This window comes from Garra rufa, chromosome 1 (assembly GCF_049309525.1).
Source record: "Garra rufa chromosome 1, GarRuf1.0, whole genome shotgun sequence".
Taxonomy (NCBI): Eukaryota; Metazoa; Chordata; class Actinopteri; order Cypriniformes; family Cyprinidae; genus Garra; species Garra rufa.
Window position 1 is genome coordinate 32,688,941 of NC_133361.1, and position 17,592 is coordinate 32,706,532.

General features: G+C 34.4%; 1 protein-coding gene across 1 annotated transcript in view; it reads left to right on the forward strand.

Moving 5' to 3' along the window:
* Positions 1 to 577: 577 nt before the first annotated feature.
* The window catches only part of llgl1 (LLGL scribble cell polarity complex component 1), a 59,012-nt gene continuing 41,997 nt past the window's right edge, over positions 578 to 17,592 (forward strand). Inside the window, exons 1-2 of the mRNA XM_073833260.1 lie at positions 578 to 798; positions 2,176 to 2,273. Of these exons, the coding sequence (XP_073689361.1) occupies positions 718 to 798; positions 2,176 to 2,273 (179 nt within the window). The 5' untranslated portion in view covers positions 578 to 717. The remainder of the gene's footprint in view (positions 799 to 2,175; positions 2,274 to 17,592) is intronic.

A 17,592-nucleotide genomic window follows, 5' to 3' on the forward strand; every position in this document is an offset into this window, starting at 1 on the left:
AATTAAATACAGTTAATATTAACATAATAAAATTAAAAATATATAAATATTACAAGAAAAACAAAAATATTTCAGATGTCGCCTGGACAGCTAACTGAAATAAGTTTAGGGTGAAGCAATAAAATTACTAACAGTAAATAAAAAAAGATACATAAAAACATTAAAAAGTAAATTCAACTCATATAATAAATCATTTAAACCTACATAGTAATATTCAAAATTATTAACAAAAACACATATATTTAAAAATTAACCTAAAATTAAAAGGAAACGTAAAAATAAAAGTGAATTAAAATATGAATTCAACTTTAATAGTATATAAATAATACTGATATAACATGATATGATTGGCTGATTTCTACATGCAATGAAACTGAATTGCTGCCAGGCAATTCAAACTGTAAGTAAAGCTAATCCAGCCGAATCCTGATCCGCGTTTTCCACGCGCACGCTGACTGTGGGCGTGGTTCGGTGAATTGGTCACAGATTCTTGCCTTCTGATTGGCTCCCCTTAGACGTGGTTCCTGTGAACTTGCCCTGTGGTCAAACTGCATAAACACACAGCTGAAAACTTGCACGGCTTGAGGAGTGGATACAAAAGAAACTGGAGCTTGCACGAAGGATCACATTGTTTCTCTGCACCGATTCACGCCTAACGGAATTTATATCAATCTGAGACGGCGCGGGCTGCGATATCTTCTCTGATTCGGCTTCAGGATGATGAAGTTTAGGTTCAGACGGCAGGGAAACGACCCTCATCGTGAGAAAATCAAACAGGATCTGTTTGCATTCAATAAGGTGTGTGGGATATATAGCGTTGGGTCTCCTCTCCCCTCTCTCTCTCTCTCTCTCTCTCGAGCATGCATGCGGTTTCGGGTTGCATAGAAATCGACTAATAAAACATTAAATTCAAGCAAATGTATTTACTGTGAACGTGTTCTCTTTGAGTAATGTTCTCTTTATTAACATGCAGCTGCTAATATAGCAATGTTTTACAACTATCATGGCTAGGAATGACAATATAAGCTTATGGAAGTTGTTTGAAACAGTAAGCTTTTCTTTTTATTAGTGCATAGTTGGCTTTTATGGCTTCAGGAGAATGAGAAATGCGCTGTGTTTCTTCATCAGTTGAGCTCTTTAAATCAGATCGGCTGTTGTCTATTGTGAGTGACCTCAAAGTTTTCTCATGTTTGTAACTTACTAAAAAATATTTATTTTTAGTATTTTTTTACTTCTATTTCTTTAGCAACGAGTAAACAAGTGTTTATTTAGTTAAACATAAGTAAATAAATAATTAATGTTTGTTTATGTTTGTTATTGAGCCTTGAAGGTATCTTGCAATGATGCTGGCAGTTGCAGCGTGATTGTAAGCGCTCTGTAATGAGGCTGCTCTTAAATCATAATGAACATGTTACTGCTCTCCTGCCAAAAACATTGAAAGAGTTTGATTGTAGGCTTTTTACTGATGACCCAAACTCTGGCACCATTATAGCACCCTCAAACATTTCTAGCCCCCTCCTCCTCAGTGTCAAGCAAAACAGGAGGAAGTATGGAGGAGAGATACCATATTGTGCATGTTTTTAGAGTATTAAAGTCCCCACTTTTGTTTTGCTCTCAAATGCTTCTGATGACATTCATCCACAGATGGTTTAGGAGAAACAAGAGCGGCAATGTGTAATGAAGGTTTGTGTGTGTGTCATTCTGATGAAGCGTCATGACACTGTGTGTAATGGTACAGGAAGGTCCTGTTATTTATCATGTCACACTTTGTCAACCTGTGAAAAGAGATTCAAGCCTGGTTTTGTGTGTTGATTTATGGTGACGTTTTTAAAATGGCCCAAAAACATGTTTCTGTAAATCACTTTTGATAGCTTGTGAGGATGAATTTGACATTGTCTGTCAAATCTACTAGAATTCCTTCCTCGCTATTTCTGGTTCTGCGTTATGTTTTTTTTTTTTTTTTTTTTGTCAAAACAAGGAAATCCCCTTCCTGACAAGACTGCACTGAATAAATCTACTGCATTGTTAATTGTAGCATCAGGGCTCATTAGAGGTCAAAATATGAATTGGATTTCCTTTTTTTTTTTTTTTTTTTTACTCAGTAAAAATGGATGTTATGTGAGTTTAAGTTCTGAATGTGTGATTTTTCTCTTTCTCTTCTCTTTATTTACTCAGACAGTTGAACATGGATTCCCAAACCAGCCAAGTGCTTTGGCCTATGATCCCAAACTGCAGCTTATGGCCATTGGAACTAAATCAGGTGCCATCAAAATGTATCCTTTTGTGAGTTATTTACTCTAACAAATGGAATTAATGATATACGCTACCGTTCAAATGTTTGGGGTAAGTAATATTTTTTAAAAAGATATTAATATGTTTATTCAGCAAGTGGGTCTATACATTAAATTGATAAAGTCACAGTAAAGACTTTTACATTGTTATAAAAAATGTGTGCAGAATTCTATGGAAACCCGTTTCCACCACTGAATTTTGAAAAAAAGTTTATTTTGATTTATCATTTTTTTTTAAGAATTGTATTATATAAAATTGCGAGAATCACAACTTTTTTTTCTCGCAAATGCTAGATAGTATCTTGCTATTCAAAAATGTTTTCTTGCAATAGCAAGTTTATATTAGAATTGTGCGATCTAAACTTCAATTGAGTTATAAAGTCCAATTCTGAGGGGGGGAAAAGGACTGATATTTTCTCAGAATTGCAAGCTATAAACTTCTAATTGCAAGTTTGTCACACAATTCTGACTTAATTTCTCAGAATTTCAAGTTTATATCTCAGTTCTGAGGATAACAAGTCACAATTGCGAGATATATAAACTTTTTTTTCCCTCAGAATTGAGATACAAATTTTTATTTTATATTTAGTTGACAGGGACATTGCAATTCTGAGAAATTAAGTAAGAATTCCATGATTTAAACTCGCAAACTGGAAGTTATAGCCTAAATTGTAAGTTTATATATCTTTCCATTCTGACTATTTCTCAGAATTGTGACTTTATTTCTCAGAATTGTGAGCTCAATATTATAATTGTGACTTTTTTCCCCTCAGAATTGCGTGATACAAACTCACAATTCTTTTTTTATTTTTTTCAATTTTGACTATTTTTCTCAGAATTGTGAGATATAAACTCCAAATTATTTATTAAGTCCAATCCTGAGGGAAAAAAGAACTTATGTTTAAGTTTGTATTCCACAATTCTGACTTAATAACTTGCAACTGCGTGTTGTATAATATATAAACTTGCAATTCTGAGAAATAAAGTTGCAATTGCAAGATGTAAACATACAATTTATAACTTCTAATTGCTAAATTCTAATTGAGTTTATATCACGCAATTCTGACTACATTTTACAGAATTGCGAGTTTATATCACGCAGTTCTGAGAAAAAAAAGTCACAACTGAGAGATATAAACTTGCAATTCTGAGAAATAAAACTCTAAATTTAGAACTTCCAATTGAAAGTTTATATCTTGCAATTGCAAAAAACAAACAAACTTATGTTTAAACTTATGCAAACTTATGTAATGTTTTTAAAAATTGTATTATTTAGTGGCGGAAACAGGCTTCTATAGAATTCTCCTCATCAAAGAATATTGGGGAAAAAAGTCAAAATGTAAAGTGACACTAGTGTTTTCAATTGTGATAATAACAAATCAGCATATTAGAATGATTTCTGGAAGATCATGTAACACTGCTTGAGTAATGATGCTGAAAATCCAGTTTTGCATCACAGGAATAAATTACATTTGAACATTTCTTTAAATAGAAAATGTTTACATTGTAATACTGTTCTTTTACAATGTCAGTGTTTTTACTTTGATTTGGATAAAATAAATGCAGCCTTGCTGAGCAACAGAGACTTAGTTCAAAAACATTAACCCCAAACATTACACAAAAGTTTGTACACACCTCAGTTGTTGGCAAAAAATGTAAATAAGTTCAAATTATTTGTGCAGTGGTTCTTTCAATTGGCTTCAAATCATCCATTAAAGCAAGTTATTAAAGGAATTCATGCAGGTGCATATTGTACTTGTTTTTATAATAGTGTGTGTCCAAACTTTTATGAGAACCACTGACATTTTACATTATCACAAGCTTTTTCAGTGTTATAATATGTGACCCTGGACAAAAGAAATACTGAATAAATAAGCTTTCAATTGATGTATAGTTTGTTAGGATATGACAATATTTGACCAAGATACAACTATTTAAAAATCTGAAAATCAAAATATTGAAATGGCACCATTAAAGTTGTCCAAATGAAGTTCTTAGCAATGCATATTACTAATATTTTTTTATATATATATTTACGGTAGGTAATTTACAAAGTATCTTCATGGAACATGATCTTTACTTAATATCCTAATGATTTTTCGCATAAAAGCAAAATCTATAATTTTGACCCATACGATGTATTTTTGTCTATTGCTACAAATGTATCCGTGCTACTTAAGACTGTTTTTGTGGTCCAGGGTCACATATTAAACTCTTTACATTCTTGATACTTCATCAAATGTTTATTTTATGAACATATCTTAAAATGTTGAGAAGTTTTTTCTCAGTGTTATCTAGATCAATGAAACAATGCAGTATGTGAATGTCCTAGTTTATGGTTCACTGATTGTGATTAATTACTCTGGATGTATGGCTCTGTTGTGTTGAAGACTTGAGTCATCTGCCTTTGTACACAATGCGACTCATTACGTGTTGTGCTAGCTCTAAAACTTCGTACTTTGCAAACAAACTTTGCTAAATTGTCATAATTATAGTCAACACTGTCCAGGCCCGAATGTTTGTGTCTGTGGAGGGTAGAAGGAATGTTTAGGAGGATGCTATCACTCCTCTGGTGAGCTGCCATTATCTAGTCCTCTTGGACCGGACAGGTCAGACAGGCCAAGTATTATGGAATACATCCAACATTCTTTCACATTCATGCTTGCTTTTTTTTCTTCTGTGATGGAAGCTGAGATACGGACGGGATCAGTGATATTATGGTGATTGTGGTCGTACAGTACAGGTCTTTGAGCTTTAGGAGGCTGGTAGTGTCAGGCACAGCCCGGCTGAGAGACGCTCAGTCTGCAGCCTTGACTCACTCGGGGCGGGGGAGAGGAGGGCGCTAGCTGCGGGACGGCCTGATCTGACAACCTGCCACTCACCAGATCTGAGCGTGTATCTGTCAGCACATAGAAGCTAATGCCTCATCCATCAGACAAGAAGACTCATGATGGAGAGAGGACAGGGACTGGTCGGTGTAAATAAAGGGGGTGTTCTGAGGTTGAGTAATGAGAGGTTTGGCTTTGAAAGCATTTCCTCTGATTGGGTGTTGAAGGGGGTGTGAGGAGAGATCAAAGTTTGGTTTACCCAGCCTGACTCCATCCTTTTTACAGCTGGATGTCTTTGAATAACATTTGGGGAATATAGCATTAGTTTAGCGTTGGCAAACTTCTCTCTTCTGTCATTAAGAGTTCTCTTTGAGATACTTAGAAGATCTGTTCAGAAGTTTCCTCATTATTTTTTTAACGAGGAAAACTAAATGACTGGGTGTAACGTTAGTTTTGTTTTGTGCTGAATTCTGCAGAATAGATTTAATGGATTTACAATTAAGCTAAAGCATAATCAATTTAGCCAAAATATTTAATAAAGAAAGGATATCATATCAAAGCATTTTATTTTAGGACCCAGCTAGAGTTATGATCAGTCTTTAGAGTGAAATAGGGCCTTATGATATCTGCAATGCGGAAAATGCAGAGGGAATCGGAGAATCCAGTCATAAAAATGGAATTTACTGTATAGCGTGGAATGTCATGGAGTTTGCCAAATTTTGGATGAATAAATCAAAAGTACTCTGTTTGAATAGTGTCTGTGAATAGTAAGCTGCAAAAATACTATTTAAATATGACAACAACCAGTCAAAATAAAAGTTTGGTTTAACTTTTGAAATTGTGACAGAAATATATTACTTAATGTAATGACAGCAACAACTACTAATAAAATATTAGTATTAATAATTATTTTTAGGGAATGTCTAACAGAAATGATTTACCAGAAAAATGTAAATGCATAACACGGCATTTCTTAAAAAAAAAGAAAAAAAAAGCTTTTTATTATTGCAATTTTAATGATACCTTTTTAGGTGGAATCCAGGAAATTACTTAAAACATTAGAATTTGTTAAAAATAAAAAGTATTTCACAGAGCCTTAATTTCATTTTTGAAAATGTTTTAATAAATTGCTGTGAAATTTCATGAATTTGATTAATTAGACATGCTTTTGGATTAATACTTTTTAACTTAACCATTAAAACATAGTTTAGAAAAATTAAGATGGAAAAAAAGATTTCAATCCAAAAAACCTAAAATGGAAAAAAATGAATTTGGAGAAAAATAAAAAGGATTTCATAGGGCCCTAGTGAAATATGAGGGTGAAAACCTTTTATTTTTTTATTACCTTTGTCATAAGGCTTTTAGTAAGCTATAAAAATAAGGATAAACCTAAAAAAGGACTTTGAAGGAAATACAGTTAAAGAGAGAATATATTTTTGCTTTCTTGATGGCACATCATGTTAGAGCAGCTTCATGGCTATATTAAACTAATGAATCATTGACACGGGTCTTGCCGATTAGTAAGTGAGTCATATGTTGGTTCAGTAACTGGATTCAGTGAGTTCAGTCAAATTAGGATTTGTCAGAATGAATCAAACCAGTGAATCCTTAATCATTTTGAATGCTTCATATAGGCTTTAAGTTCAATGAAATGCAAGTTGTGGTAGATGTTTTCTGTAGTATGACGTGCATTTTAGTGTAAGCGTTTATCGAAAAAGAAAAAAAATGTAGGGTAGGGACCTGATTCTATCCATCAGTTGATTTGAGTGGATGTGGGTGTTGCACTCAAAAATTATTATGGGTATTTCGGTATACATCATCAGAGAAAAGTCTGTTGTTTCACCTTAAGATTGAGTACTTGCATTTTTATTAAAGCCTCTGATGGCCAATAAATAAATAAATAAAACATGCACTGGAGTGGATGAGTTGTTCACAGTAGGATCAATAACATGCATTTAGGGTGATTTTTCACATACAGTTGAAGTCAAAAGTTTACATACACCTTACAGAATTTGCAAAATGTTAATTATTTTGCAAAAATAAGAGGGATCATACAAAATGCATGTTATTTTATTTATTTAGTGCTGACCTGAATAAGATATTTCACATAAAAGATGTTTACATTTAGTCCACAAGATAAAATAATAGTTTATTTTTATTAAAAATGACCCTGTTTAAAAGTTTAGTGATAGCAGTTCATGAGTCAGTTGTTTGTCCTGAACAGTTAAACTGGCCGCTGTTCTTCAGAAAAGTCCTTCGGTTCTCTGGTTTTTCAGCATTTTTTGTGCATTTAAACCCTTTCCAATAATGACTGTATGAATATAAGATCCATGTTTTCACACTGAGGACAACTGAGGGTCTCATATGTAACTATTACAGAGGGTTCAAACGCTCACTGATGCTTCAGAAGAAAAAATGAGCTAGATTAATTAAGAGCCAGGGGTGTAAACTTTTGAACAGAATGAAGATTTTTCATATTTTGCCTAAATATCATATTTTTTTTTTTCATTTAGTACTGCTCTTCAGAAGCAACAGAAAATACTTGCATGTTCTCCAGAAGACATAATAAGTTACATTTACCCTGATCTTCGAATTCAAAAGTGCTCTTAATGCATCGTTTTTCCTTAAGAAGCATCAATGAGCATTTAAACTTTTTGTAGTAGTTGCATATAAGTTACAGTCATTGTTGGAGTTCAAATACACAAAAATGCAAAAAACAAAACTAAGAATTTGTGGGACCTGATGGAAGAACAGCAGGCAGTTTAACTGTTCAGGACAAACAATGAACTCCTAAACATCTATTTACAACTAACAACACACACATAAATTCAACTGTTATTTCATCTTGTGGGCTATATGTAAATGTCTTTTTATGTGAAATATCTTCAAGTCAGTGCTAAATAAAAAAAAAACAACATGCATTTTGTATGATCCCTCTTATTTGGGTAAAATAATTAACATTTTGCAGATACAGCAAAGTGTATGTAAACTTGACTTGTAAACTCTAAAAACGGAACTATACAAGTTTTATGTTTTTGCATGCAGCTAATAAAGAGCGCCCAAGTTATGCCCAGTTGCCCACCAACACACTTGTTAAATTGACATGAACTGACATGAACGCATAAGCTATTCTCACACTTTGTGTTAACCACAATTTAAAAGCTGGTGTAATTCACTATTCACATTCATGCAATGGGTGGGGGATGTGTACTACATTGTGAAATGAATGACTTTCCAGTTCTGTGGAAATAAGCAGACAGACATGGAATCAACACGTACAATTCAGCATATGTCTGTCAAACTACACCCCTGTCTTCAATTCATTAAAGAGATAGTTCAGCCAAAAATGAAAATTCTGTCATTGATTACTCACCCTCATGTCGTTCCAAACCCGTAAATCCTTTGTTCATCCTCACAACACAAATTCAGTTATTATAGATGAAATCCAAGAGCTTCTGACCCTGCATAGATGGCAATGTAACTGTAATGTTTCCAGACCCAGAAACGTAGTAAGGACATTGTTAAAATAGTCCATAGTCAGTGGAGACCCAGTGATTCCAGACTCTTTTCCTATGGGTCATGCTAAATCAATAGCCACATCCTGTTGGATGAAGACACTAGCAAGATCCTTATGAACAACTTATAAATTGAACACAGCATAGAGTCGTCCAGTATTTTATCAGTCCCTCCTGAGTTATTAGATTAAGCTGTCAGTGCTTTCTTCATTAGTTAGAGAAAACAGGAACGCTGCTGTGGTTTGATAAGCTCCATTTTATCTGGATTGGTTCCAGCTCCAGATGTGTGGTTTGCACATCAAAGACTACATTGCTGTGATGTGCATAGCTGTGCAGCCACGGTCATCCCGATGTCAGACGGCAGAAATGCCCAGTCTGAAGTGTGTCTGATCAAGGGTGCTGTCATCAGAGTTTGTCCAGCTCATTCTGTGCAAAGCTGTTAGCACAAACTCTGATGGATTCATTTGTTCTGTGACAAAGCCATGGCACCATTAAAGTACCTAAAGGGCTGAGGTGTGTACTTGTTTTTTTCAATGCTAAAATTCTTAATGTCCAAATAGATGTTAGTAAGCCATTTGTAGGTTTTAGGGCAGACATTTCTATTTGACCTAACTATGGAAGTCAGTGTAAGTGGAAAACTGTTATGAAATTAAGTATTTTTATTACTGCTACAAACATTTCCAGCACAAACTTTAAAATCCAGCCGTTTTGCTGACCTTTTGAAGGCTTGCGTCTGAATGAGATGTTTACAGTTGCCTTTTGTTTCTTGGCCTCAGTTTAGTGAGCATTCGATGTAATAGGAGCCTGTCTGATCATAAATGTGTCTCCGCTGCCACCACAAATTGAGGCGCAGGGGTGGGGACTATATTTTAAAGCTAAAGGGGAGGACAGACGAGGGGGTTTTAGCAAGGCGAAGTGGAAAGTAATGAGACTGCTGGGACAGAGGAGCTGTTGGAAGTGCTGGGTTCACTCCTAAAGAATGCATGTGGCTGTGCCCCAAGTTCACCCTCTGCTGTAAGAGGACATTCCTCTGCACTTTTGTTGCCGGTCCTCATCTCAAAGACGTCTTTTGAAATGGTTTCCCTGGCCACCACTGGAGCAGGCTTGTAATCAGGATGTGCTTCAGATTTTAGTCGCGACAGCTTTCGTGATTTACACAGCTCAGCCTTCCAGACGCTGTCACTGTCAGAAATGCTGCTTCTGTTGTCGCTTGTGGCTGTGGTGAAATGAGGTGTGGTCCCCAAAATGAATTTCTGTCATTACTGTGCCATCCCCCTTATTTGATAAGTGCACATTGGAGCTCATTATCCTAATCTAACAGGTGCCTTTTATACTCTAATATCACAACTGATATAAATGATTACTGGCTGCAACAAAGAGGTCAAATGTAAAGACACAATTAACTGGTAGAAATTTGTTGACAGTTTCTATCACAGTTACACGCTCGCATCGTTTGCACACATTTTTGAGCATTGTGGTTAAAGTGATTTTAATCTGTTAAAGCGCAATCAGCAGTGAAAGAGAACGCTATATGTCTGAGAGACTCTTTCTGAGCGCTGTCAGAGAGGCTGAGTGAGTTGTTTTTGCTGCATTATAGGCCTTGAACGGTTAAATACACACACTTGTATGTGTCTAAATGCTGGTCTTTGCAAGTATCCTTGTAAACGCCATAATTTGAGTCTTAAAAGTAAAAGCAAACAGATGAGGCCCAGTTTACATTTGTGCGTTTTCATTTTGAAACGGCATTTTAAAATGAAAACGGTTCTTGCCTACACTGGTATTTTCACTGCATTCTAGAAACAATCTCCGTCTACACTACGCAATGGAAAATGCATGTCACATGACCATTCAGGCTGCATACGTTTTCAAGTCTTGTTTAAAAGAAGTAACCGTAATAAAATTGACTTGGGGTGTAAAAATACTGTAATATACTGTAAATGAGCCTTCAAATTGAAACTTAACAAATGAGCATGATGTTATTGTTTACACGGTTGTCAAGGATACACAGTCAATATAGGCAGCCACACTATCATTTTCAAAAGTCTCTGTTTTGGTCCATTTACAATGAAACGCAACCCTGGAGTTTTCAAACTAAAACTCTTTCGAAGGTCTCTGTTTTCAAGGGTCAAAAACGGCGGGGTAGTGTAAACGACAAATGTAAATGTAGAAAAAGTTATGCGTTTTACAACGAAACGCACTAGTGTAAATGTAGCCTGAGAAAGAAAACACATGTGTAATGGTATATTGAATCCGGCCAGCTCTTAAAGTGACAGCAGTCTAATATTTCTGTTGTCTGTCATTCATGTTAATCAAACAACAAAGGGAGAAAATATCTCACTGCTCTTGGCTAAATCACTTCTGTAACTTATGTAAGTATAATATAAAAACATATATAAATATTTAGTTTACACAGTGAAGAACATGCATTGTTTTTATGTATTTGATTACTTTATACAATCTATTTAGCATTTCTTATTTATTTGTTCTACTGTAGTTTTTTTTTGTCATATTGCTTTTTTTAAATTAGGTTAGTATTGTTTTTTTGTGTGATATTAACACTGTTGACGTTAATGAAGAAATTTCATTAATGCATGTTTTAAAAATTTCAAAAATGTTGATGTCATAAAGTCCTTATTTTAAGCAAAAATAACTATATGTGATATGTTGTTACCGTGAAATAAAATGACTTTTATTTCTGTTTTCTTTGAGCACAAAAAGTATTCTTGTAGCTTCATAACATTACGGTTGAACCACTGATGTCACATAGGCTATTTTAATGATGTCCTTACTATTTTTCTGGGCCTTGAACATAGTTGCGTTGTTGTCTATGCAGGATCAATACGTTTTTGGATTTCATCAAAAATATCTTAATTTGTGCTCCGAAGATGAACAAAGGTGCTATGGGTTTTGAAAGGACATGAGGGAGAGAAATTAATAACAGAATTTCCATTCTTGGGTGAACTAACCTTTTATAATGACCATAAAAGCGATGATTTAAACAACTTTATATCTCATATAATACACGTTTTGACAAGTCTTATAATGACTATGGCATTCATCATTTTGGCTGAAAATAGTTTAAAGGCTGAAATGTAAGGGTATCATTTTATATGGAGATGGAATGGAAGGAAAATGCCATTAGAAATTTCCCAAGACAGTCAGTTCCCTTCAGAGATGCATTAATATAAATTCAAGCTCAAAGCAGTCGTCAGGTTTGTATATGAATTGGATGGATGGACGGATATCTTGTTTCAGTGTCAAAATGGCAAATTATTGCAAGTATGTTTATTTCTTCAAATAACAGCTGTAAAATATTAAATTGTGCCAGAAGGGAATAATTAGAGTCGTGAATTCAGTGAAAAATAATTTACAAGAGAAGAAGCAGCACATCTACATCCCAATGATAATTAATCCACCATCCTTTTCCTCTTATAAACTAAAGACCCATTTATCAACACAGTTTTTTGCAATGCAGACACTTATTTGCTAACTACTCACCCTTAGCCTATGCATCTGCTTAGGTGGGCAGTGTGAATAACGCAAACTATTAATTCTGTGTGCATGCCAAATAAATACAAGCTGCTTTCACGTGTGAAACAAGCCCAGGGCAGTCACGACTAGCACCAAAACAACACTAGTGGGAGAACTAATTGACTAGTCGGCACAACCCTTGCAGGGTTTTTCTGCCTCTTAATTTAACACATTTCTTTGTATTTGGTATGAATCATCTGCCAAGAGTATTACAAAGTGTATTCGCTCCTTCACACGCATTAATGTCTGAAGTTGTTCTCCCGTGTTAATTATGCCACTAATGTGCTGTGACTTTAAAAGTGGAGTTATTCCAAGTTATCTTCATCATGGAGCTCAAAAGAATTAGAGTAGAACCCGTCTTCTCAATCAAGTGCAGTAGCTCTGTGTAAGTGGATCTGTATGCATGGAGTCTTATCCTAGAGCGCTAGCTATCCGTTTTCCTCTCCCAGCGGCATTACTGCAGCTCTCTGATCTGAGCCAGGAAGTTCGCATCTATGCCACTGCAAACACTCAAACATTTGTCTGGTCTGGAGGCATAGCCTTATCACAACTTTTAGTTTGGCAGATTGCCTCGTGAAAGACTGATGCTCTCACATTTCACTTTCTCACACAGGGATGTCCTCTCTTCTGATTGAACACAGCTGAGGAAACACTCCAACGCCTCTTCATAGCTTCATTCATAACTGCTCTATCTTTTGCCAGAGCCGTTTCTTCCTGATGGTTTTAGATGGGGCTGCTGAGGGAAGTTTAAATGTCTCTTTGCATATCTTTTCTCTGGTGCGTCTCAGCCTAAAGCCATTAGTATTCTGTTGTGAGCCTCACGGACACACACAGGGAGCTCAAAATCAGTCCCCTTCCCCCCTGTAGTGCACTTCTGTGGCCGGTAAGCAATCTATAGACCTTTGGAAACTCGAATAGTGAAGAAGACTCATTGAATTCGGTTTTATGCTCATTGCTGCCAAACCTTTCTGCTTAAAGAGCGTTTATTTACGAATTGTGGCAAGTTACTGGACAGGAAAGGGTTTGCTTGTGGCTTCTTTTAGAAGGACCTTCGGCTCTTTTGGAAATGAGCAGAACAGGCGCAGGAATCTCCTTCCAGTCGGTCTAATCAGTTGTGACATGAACTGAAAATGGCCATGCACTATGGGTAACACAAAGTTCACGGTTCAGTCTTTGGCTTAGTAAGCGGTTCTAGATACTGCAGTTTTAGTAGCAGAGTTCAGCTGGAACTGCTGTATGTCAAAGTTTCGTCACTTGCTTTTTCTTCTTTTTAGAAGGAATTTCAATTGCATTTACGCATCTCAAATCTCATGAGACTTTTAAGCACTGTTCTTTGAGGTTAGCAAGTGTCTTTAGATTTGTATCATTTCTAAGTTTAAAGCAAAAATAGAATGGTCTGACTTTTATGGAAGCCTGTTTGTGTCACTGATTAAAAATAAAAAAGGTAATTGCGACTTTACATCTCACAATTCTGACTTTGATATAAATTCGCGATTCTGAGAAATAGAATTGCACATTTATGTGTCATAATTGCGAGTTTGAGAAATAAATTCGCAATTCTGAGACACAATTATGACTTTTCTCAGAATTGCAAGTTTATATCTCACAATTCTGACTATAAACTCACAATTCTGAGAAAAAAGACAGAATTGTGAGACAGAATTGCAAATTTATTTTTCAGAATTGCACATTTGTTTTTCAGAATTGCAAGTTAGAGACAAACTCACAATTCTGACATTTTTCTCAAAATTTGCGAGTTTATATAAAAAAAGTCAGAATTGTGAGTTTGTGTCTCATAATTGCGAGTTTGAGAAATAAACTTGGAATTCTGAGACACAAACTCACAATTTTGATTTTTTTTCCCCTCAGAAATGTTTATCACAATTCTGACTTTTAGATAAACTTGCAATTCTGAGAAAAAAGACAGAATCGTAAGACATAAACTTGCAATTCTGAGAAAAAAGACAGAATCGTAAGACATAAACTTGCAATTCTGAGAAAAAAGACAGAATTGTGAGTTTGTGTCTCAGAATTGCGAGTTTATAGTCAGAATTGTGAGATATAAACTTGCAATTCTGAGCAAAAAGTACTAATTGTGAGACATAGAATTGCTAATTAATTTTTTAGAATTGCAAGTTTATTTTTCAAAATTGCAAGTTTGAGAGACAAACTCACAATTCTGACTTTTTTTTTCTCAGAATTGCAAGTTTATATAAAAGTCAATATTGTGAGTTTGTGTCTTAGAATTATAATTTTTCGTAGAATTGCGAGTTTAAACAAAGTCAGAATTGTGAAATATAAACTTTTAATTCTTAGAAAAAAGTCATAATTGTGAGACATAAACTTTTTTTTTCTCAGATTTGCGAGTTTATATCACAATTCTGACTTTATGATATAAACTTGCAATTCTGAGAAAAAAATAAATTCTTAATTGTGAGACAAACTTGTAATTCTGAGAAATAAACTCTAAATTCTGAGACACAAACTCACAATTCTGGCTTTTTTTTCTCAGAATTGTGAGTTTATATCAAAAAGTCAGAATTGTGAGATATAAACTCTTAATTCTGAGAAAAAAATGTCAATTGCGAGACAAACTTGCAATTCTGAGAAATAAACTTCAATTCTGAGAAATAAACTTGCAATTCCTGAGACCCAAAACTTACAATTTTGTCTTTTTTTTTTCCTCAGAATTGCAAGTTTTTATCTCACTAATTCTGACTTTATGATATAAACTCGCAATTCTGAAAGAAAAATAAATTCATAATTGTGAGACATAAACTTGCAATTCTGAGAAATAAACTTGCAATTCTGAGACGCAAACTCACAATTCTGTTTTTTTTTTTTTTTCAGAATTGCCAGTTTATATCAAAGTCAAGTCAGAATTGTGAGATATAAACTCGCAATTCTGAGACACAAACTCACAATTCTGATTTTATATCTTACAATTCTGAAAAAAAGTTTATTTCTCACAACTGTAAATTTGTATCACACAATTCTGAGAAAAAAGTCAGAACTGTGAGATAAATCTAAAATCAGATAATACTTTTAAGCAATGTTCTATGAGATTAGCAAGTGTCTTTTGAAAAAATGGTAAATACTGTGTTTTAGTGTAAACACTCTGGCTTTTGTCCCTCATTCAACAGGCGTCATCTGTAATTGTTTTTTTTTTTTTTTGAGAAAACCCCCGTAATTACTAAGGTTTGTTTCTTCAATATAGGACAGCGTATGTTTACTGCATTAGACATCGGACACAATGTCTGCTGTTTGTCACTATTTAGACCGTGAAATTGCATTATCCTTTTTGCTAACTTGTTGTTAGCGCTTGAGTGAGTAATTGCAGAGCATTGTTGGGAGTATGTGGAGAAGAGATGGCCGGCGTAGGCCCTCAGAGAGTGTGTTTGGCTTATGTTGTGAGAGCAGTCTGGGGCCCTGGGAGGGAGTTCTGATTGTTACATGACTTTGACATGTTAAAACGCTTTTGTGGTAATGGAGAGGGTGGAGAATAGTTATAGTGTGGCTAAATATTTATATTATTTAGGTCATGATTAATTTAAGTAATTTATTTTAGAAGTGTAATTTCCCGTGTGGAAAAATGTGCTTAATAGCATTGAATGTGCACTTGTAGTGTACTTTAACTCTTAAGTTAAGTTTTAAAAAATACTGAAGATAATGTGAATGTAGTAGCCCAATAAAAGTTAAAGTCCACTTAAGTGTATGTGTTTTTTTTTTTTTTTAAACACACAAGTACATTAAGAATGTAGGAACAATTCACTCAACTCACAATGAAAAAAAAAAAAACCTTAAAAAATGAGATTTAACAAATTATGAAAATTTTTTTTCCTTTTATTATTTCTTATACAAAATGCTGCACATTTCTTTGTAAAATTGCGATATGTGAAATAACAAAACTAAATTGAAAAATCCCAAATCAAATAAACGAAGTCAAACACTATTTTAAATTAGATTAAATTTTAATAGATAGGTTTAATCTATTTAATAATAGATTAAGTTTGATTTAAATTGGTTTGTATAATTTCTACATTTGAAGCAAAAACAGAATGGTCTGACTTCTATGGAAGCCTGTTTCTGCCACTGAATAAAAAATAAAAAAAGGTAATTGGTAATTCTCACATATGCGCATATGCAAGTTCTAAGAATTGTATTAAAGAAACTTGCAATTGTGAGTTATAGATTCAGAATTCTGAGACATAAACTTGCAGTTCTGCAGCACAAACTCATAATTCTGAGAAATAAAGTTAATTGCGAGACGTTTATTTGCAATTCACGTCTTAGAATTATGAGTTTATGTCTCAGAATCACAAGACGTAAACTCGCAATAAATAAAGGGTCAGAATTGCGAGATGATAACTAAATTCTGAGAAATAAACTTGTTATTCTGAGACAAACTTGCAATTCTGAGAAATAAAGTTGATTGCCAGACATTAATTTGCAAATCTAAAAAAAATAGTCAGAATCGCAAGACATGAACTTGCAGTTCTGCGAAATAGTTGCAATTCTGAGAAATAAACTCGCAATTCTGACTTTTTTATTCTCAGAATTGTAAGATAAACTCGCAATTGGAAGTTATAAAGTCTGATATGTTCTCAGAATTGTGAGTTTACGTCTCAGAATTACGACTTTATTTCTGAGTTTCTCGTAATTCTGACTTTATAAATTGCAATTGTGAGTTTATTTATTGCACAATTCTGACTTTAATTCTCACAATTATAAGTTTATATCACAATTCTGAGAATTGTGTAATTTAAAAGGTCGGAATAACATTTTTTATTTTGTATTCACTGGCAGAAACCGCTTCCGTAGATTTCATCTTTGTGAAACTGTACTACATAACGCATCTAAACAAAACAAACGGCAGACAGACTGAATTAGATCGCAGTTTTATTCTCTTACAGCAGGTGGCACTTATGGAACAGCAGCAATACAACATTTCCTTGGTTAGCACTATAAACAAAGCAGCACTGCACTTTTCACAATACTTTAACACTACTCACAAAGTTAATGTTTTGCAGCTTCATACAAGCCTCAGCAGAAATGATACTGAAGCATATTTTAGTTCACCATAAATGCCTGGCAGTACGTTTGGCATACTTGAATCATATTTCAATGACCGTAGAATTATGAAGTGACATAAAATGCACTTAAAACGTACTCCTCTTTTCCTTCCCTCATATCTCTTAACCGAACAACTGCTCTGGTATATCAAACATCCAGATTAGCAATTTAAAAGGAAATTTTTCAGGTTGTGTTGACTAGGATCGGTTTCTGTTTGCATTACTATAAACTGTCTGCTTTGGCTCTAATATTGATAATCTGGGTCAAATTAATTTGCATTGCGGAATCTTTTTGGCATCTTATACTATGTTAGACTTTCATGGATTACTTAAGGGGACAAAAATGTGATTTTTG